At 23.3% G+C, this 5,378-nt stretch overlaps 4 protein-coding genes across 4 annotated transcripts in view, besides 8 other annotated features; 1 reads left to right on the top strand and 3 right to left on the bottom strand.

Annotated features, from left to right (window-relative positions):
• On the bottom strand, positions 1 to 555 carry EDI_231670 (cAMP-dependent protein kinase, gamma-catalytic subunit, putative; the record flags this gene model as incomplete). The annotated part of the gene is made up of 1 exon (XM_001737386.1): positions 1 to 555. A coding segment is annotated over one exon (555 nt), but the record flags the coding sequence as incomplete, so codon positions are not given.
• Positions 451 to 532: a microsatellite.
• A 150-nt stretch (positions 556 to 705) lies between the features above and the next one.
• On the bottom strand, positions 706 to 2,028 carry EDI_231660 (nhl repeat-containing protein, putative; the record flags this gene model as incomplete). Its single annotated transcript, XM_001737385.1, has 1 exon — positions 706 to 2,028. One exon carries the CDS (start codon positions 2,026 to 2,028, stop codon positions 706 to 708), a length of 1,323 nt encoding a protein of 440 aa, XP_001737437.1.
• Positions 1,716 to 1,757: a sequence feature (AT_rich).
• Positions 2,028 to 2,088: a microsatellite.
• Positions 2,089 to 2,127: a sequence feature (AT_rich).
• Positions 2,128 to 2,224: 97 nt separating this feature from the next.
• EDI_231650 (uncharacterized protein) lies at positions 2,225 to 3,127 on the top strand (the record flags this gene model as incomplete). Its single annotated transcript, XM_001737384.1, has 1 exon — positions 2,225 to 3,127. One exon carries the CDS (start codon positions 2,225 to 2,227, stop codon positions 3,125 to 3,127), a length of 903 nt encoding a protein of 300 aa, XP_001737436.1.
• A 37-nt stretch (positions 3,128 to 3,164) lies between these two features.
• Positions 3,165 to 3,238: a sequence feature (AT_rich).
• Positions 3,239 to 3,240: 2 nt separating this feature from the next.
• Positions 3,241 to 3,424: a microsatellite.
• Positions 3,425 to 3,662: 238 nt separating this feature from the next.
• Positions 3,663 to 5,078: a repeat region.
• Positions 5,079 to 5,112: 34 nt separating this feature from the next.
• Positions 5,113 to 5,137: a sequence feature (AT_rich).
• A 30-nt stretch (positions 5,138 to 5,167) lies between these two features.
• EDI_231540 (uncharacterized protein) overlaps positions 5,168 to 5,378 on the bottom strand; it is a gene marked incomplete at both ends in the record, with an annotated part of 1,716 nt that continues 1,505 nt past the window's right edge. Inside the window, one exon of the mRNA XM_001733328.1 lies at positions 5,168 to 5,378. This exon is cut by the window's right edge and continues 1,505 nt beyond it. Within this exon, the coding sequence (XP_001733380.1) occupies positions 5,168 to 5,378 (211 nt within the window).

Here is a 5,378-nt window from a genome sequence, read left to right as displayed (position 1 = left end):
TTCTTCTGAGAAACAATTCTCATTTTTTAAATGATAAAACAATTCTCCTCCATTAACAAAATCCATAACCATATACAGTTTATCTGCTGTTTGGAATGCGTAATATAATTTAACAATAAAAGGGTGATGTAATTGCATTAATACATTCTTTTCTGCTTTTGTATGGTCAACTTGTTTACGTTCTTTGACTATATCTTTTCTTAATATTTTCATAGCAAATATTCTTCCATCATCTTTCTTTCTAACCATCATCACTTTACCAAATGAACCACGACCAATAACTTTTAATAACTCAAAGTCATCTTGAGTAACTTTTTTCTTACCTTCATTATATAATTCAATATATTCTTCTTTTTCCCCTTCTTTTCCTTTGACAATTTGATTATCTTCATTAGGTTTTGTATCTGTACAAGAACCTTTCTCTTCATTTAGAGTTGGTTCTTCGATTGCTTCTTTTTCATTTGTTTCATCTTTTATCTTTTCATTCTTTCGTTTTCCTTTTTCTTTCTTTCCTTTATTATTTTTTTTCTCTGGTTTGTGATTTGAATTTCCCATATGATTTATAAGTTCTTTAAAAAATTTTTCGTTTTTTTTTCTTTCACTTTTTATTATTAAGTCAATCTTTTATCAAATCTAAAAATTAAAGATACTATCTGTGAACTTGAGAAAATTTTTTTATAAAACAAAAACGAAGAATGAATAATATTACAAAATAAATGTTGGGTTTGGGAAGTTCTTTATTGACACACAATTTAAATAAGGTTCATTTGCTGTTGTAGAAAAAATAAGTTTTTTATCATTTACACTAATTCCTAATGGTGCACCAACTAATCCTAAAGTTGTCATTTCAATTGACCCAAGAAAATTGTTTTTCTTAAAACAAGCAATTCTATTATTTCCACTATCACTAACAAACAATCTTTTATATTTGTCAATACAAGCAAATGTTGGTCTATTAACAAATCCTTTCGCTCCACCATATCTAGAAATAATAGAAGTTACTTTTTTTTGTTTTGGGTCAATTGAAAAGATAGAACTTCCCCAATTATCTATTACTATCAACTGGTCTTCATCAAATAAAATACAGTGTGGATAAAATGGTGTTCGTTGGTTAGGAATACTTAGTGAGGATAAATATGTTCCATCAAGTGTAAAAATTTGAATTCTACAATTCATAGCATCAGCAACATAAACATTATCTAAAGAGTCAATTGCAATACACATTGGTTCATTAAATTTACCTGGCTCATTTCCATATCCACCAAATATGCTAATTTTACCATTTTTCTTATTAAAAATAAATACACAATGAAGTTGTTTATCACTAATATAAAACAACGAACTTTTCTTATATTCTACAACGCATGTCGGGTATTCTACTTTAAGAGGAAATTCTTCAGAAAGTTTTCTATCTTTTACAATTGTAATCAATTTAATTGAATGATTATTAATATCACCAGTAATATAAATTTCATTACTTTTTATTGTAATACATGAAAATGCTGGAGAAAAATGATTTCTAGAACTTCTAGGTATTATCAATCGACTAAATTTAACTTCTCTTATATCTGAAATAAATGTTTCTATGAAATTACCTTCAAATTTTGTATGGAGTGTTTGATGATTTGTGTCAATAGCTCCATTTTTATTAAAACAAGTAATTGTTAATGAAGGTTTTTGTATTCCAATAAGTAATGAATTTCGATACCGAATAGTATTAATATAGAATGTTAAATTAATTATTTCATTATATATTTCTTGAATACATTTAATAACTTCCCACCTCATTTCTTTTATATGTTGTAATGATTTTAAACACTTTAATAATATCGTTTGATAATATGTGTTATTCTTACATTCTTCTGTATTTGATAAATTCTTTATATTATTAACCATTTCTGTAGTTCTGAATTCTATACACATTAATTGCTCTTTCTTCTCATTGAACATTTGGTATTGTAATTCTAATTCATCCTTTCTTTTCTTAAAAAGTGTTTCAATTGAACTGATTGTAAGAGAAGTAGTCATTTATTTTTTTTCTCTTTTTTTTTATTATTTTTATATTTTTTATTATTCTTTTAATTTTTTAATTAATAATGAATAATTAAAAATTAAAAACATTTTTTAGTTATGGATGGGATGATAAACAATAAATGGAGAAATGTTTCTTTTTCTCCATTTTCTAAAGAGCTGAAACTATAAATTTTTATTCTTTCATTGGACAATGAGTCGATTTTTCGTTCCATCAGACTCTCCATCTCCAAACCAAACCTTATCTACAGAATATTTATACCCACGATCAAATTATACCCAATTAGCACAACAAACAAACCAATTACCAATATTACCTAAACCTCGAAGAATAGTAAAAAAAAGAGAAAATGGAGAATTTTTAAAGTCTTCTTCTTATGTCGAATCTTCACATTATATTAGTTCATCAACAAAACCTAAACCAAAAAATGAATGGCTTCAACCTGTAATTTCTAAAACCCCACCAGAAAAAGTTTTAATACATCAAAATCGACATGCACTTTCTTCTTCTACTTCTCCAGATGAAATACAAAAACAACATGATACTGGATTAAAACCTCACACAGTCTTCACTCAGTCTGATGAAATTCATTCAGTTCTTCCATCTTCTAAACAAACAAAACCAAATTCAACTTCTTCTTCTACTATTGTTTTAGCATCACCTCCTCCAAAATTCTTTGCATTAAAAAATAGAGGAATAACAAAAATAAAAGAACAAAATTTAATTGCTCCAGGTGTTTCAGTTAATAGTCAAAAATTACAAAAACCTCAAACCACTCCATCAGTGGTTTTATCCGGTGAAACGAAACAACAAATCGCTATGTTCAGTGAAAGAAAAAGATTACAACGTGTTGGATCCACTTTAAATTTAGATCGTAAAAGAAAGTATATTACATGGAGAGCAAAAGAAGGAAATTCTATTATTCAAATGCCACAACTTGTCTTTAAACAACCAATACAACAAACAGAAGAAATAAAGCAAGAAGAAACATATCCAAATGATTTAGAACCGTTAAAAGATACTAAAGTTAATAACTTTTCTTTAAAGGTATCATCTCAGTCTATTGCTGTATTAGTAATGGAAACTCATTGCTAATTCTCTTCTCATTGTTTATTTACTCTATTCATTAGTGTTAAAATTTATTCATTAAATATTTTTAATTTAAATTCTTTACTTTATAAACCAATAATTATTAGTTTATTATTTCTTTTTTATTTTTAGTATTCTATTTTTCATTTATTTCATAAATTTTCTTTTTAATTTAAAAATTAACATTCATTATATAATAATTCATTATGTATTATTTTATTTTCTGATTTAAACTTAATTTTAATCCTTCTTTATTTCTATTATCAAATAACTTAATATTTATTATTATTACTATCTTTTTTTGACGTTATTTGATTTATAGTTTTGATATTATCCTTCATATTTCTTAATACTTCGTTCATTAAATTTCTTTTTGAATTGTAATTGAATTGATGATATTTTTCATTATATATTAATCATTGTTTTATATTCTTTCTTTAATTTTTCTAATTTATGGAATTATTTCTTTAGTATTAAATAAGAAAGAGGAAAATATAAGAGTTAACTTGAATTAAAATATATTCTAATAAGTAGATGAAATAAAGATAATTAATTAAGTATTAATTGAATTTGTATCTATTGCTCCTAGCTCAGGGAGTACTAATCCCATCCATGAGTTATTCTCTAGCAGTTCTACTGAATATTTTCTGCTATGGTAGAGACAATGTTCCATGATATCCATCATGTTCTTAATTACATGATTTTTAACTTCTTTTATGATGTCAATTTTAGTCTTTAATTCTTTAATTAATTTAATAATTTCAGCTTTTACTATTTAATTTATTGAAATTACTACTGCATTTATTTTGATATCTTTTAATTTCTCTATTTTCATTATCATATTCTTTAATTCTTTATACTTATTTCTTTTCTTCAAATACACTCTATTAATACTGTAATTTGCAATAATATTCATATCAAATAATAGACCAGCTTTATTCTTTTTATTTATTACATATAAATATGGTATTTTATAATATTATTAATCACTTTTTGATATTATTTGTTTATTCAATATCATAATGATGTCATTGTATCTGAACATGTTTCATATGTTGATTTCTTATATTGATTATTTTATATATATATATTTTCTAATTATCTAATATGATAATACCAATACCGTTTCTCAATTTATGATTTTTATAACAAATACAAGATAATAGAATATGTTCTATTGTTAATATTTTGTATTTACAAAGTGGGCAGTACTTTAATCTTTCATTTTTAATATTTTATCTTTTTTGTACTCATTGAATATTACTCCATCTTGTATTTTAGTTAATTGGAGAAATATATTCTTTTTAATATTGATAGAATTCAATGTATTTATTGTAGTAGTTTTATATATAAATTTTGATTTAACCAATATTCTAAATATCCATTTATTTAATTTCAATTTATTGATATATTTGTTTGTCATTATTTTATTTATTTTTATTTTTATTATTTTGTTTTCAATCATTTTATTATTATTTATTATATTTCTATTTCTTTGATTTTATGATTTATTACTTTTTATTTATATTCATTATTCATTTCTTTAAATATCATCTATCTAATATATTATTTCTTATTTCATTCTTGTAGATACATTATTGTTCTAATTATCATTAACATCACCAATCATGGTTAATGTTCATTATTTCATTTATATTGACATATAGATTGTCTTTGGAGTCACTAACACTAATATATTTTATATTTCTTATTTATTTTATTATCTCTATTTCCATTCAATCTAAGTTATCTTCTATTTTATTACTGATGTTAAATATTGAAGATATTGATTAATTCATCATTAATTCTTGTATTATATCTTGTATTACTACTTTCTTCACTATTTATTTCATCTATTTTCTTCATTATCTTTTCTTTGATGATTTTATAATTGAATATATCTTAATTTTATATGAATATCATACACTTAAATATTTATATATTCCTCACATTTAATAAGTAGATAAAAAAACAATAAAAAGATAATTTCCTTATTAAAATATAAAATAATAAAAAGATGAACATAGTTGTTTACAGTTAAACTCTTTATTTCTTTGATGATTTCCTTTTAGATTTTTCTTCCTCTTCAGATTTTTGAGAATTTGATTGGTCTATTTCTTGAATTTTACTTTTTAATGTTTTGTTAGTAATTCTTCTTTTAGTTTTTTTAGGTATTGAATATCTTTGTCTTTTTTTTACCTGTTCTTCTTCTGTTGAATGAGCATTAACATTTTCTTCATCTGTTTCTTCAGGTTTA

This window comes from Entamoeba dispar, genomic scaffold (genome assembly GCF_000209125.1).
Source record: "Entamoeba dispar SAW760 scf_1105229460585 genomic scaffold, whole genome shotgun sequence".
NCBI classification, from domain to species: Eukaryota; Evosea; order Mastigamoebida; family Endamoebidae; genus Entamoeba; species Entamoeba dispar.
Note: the sequence above shows the minus strand (reverse complement) of the source record. Positions and strands in the feature narration are given on the sequence as shown.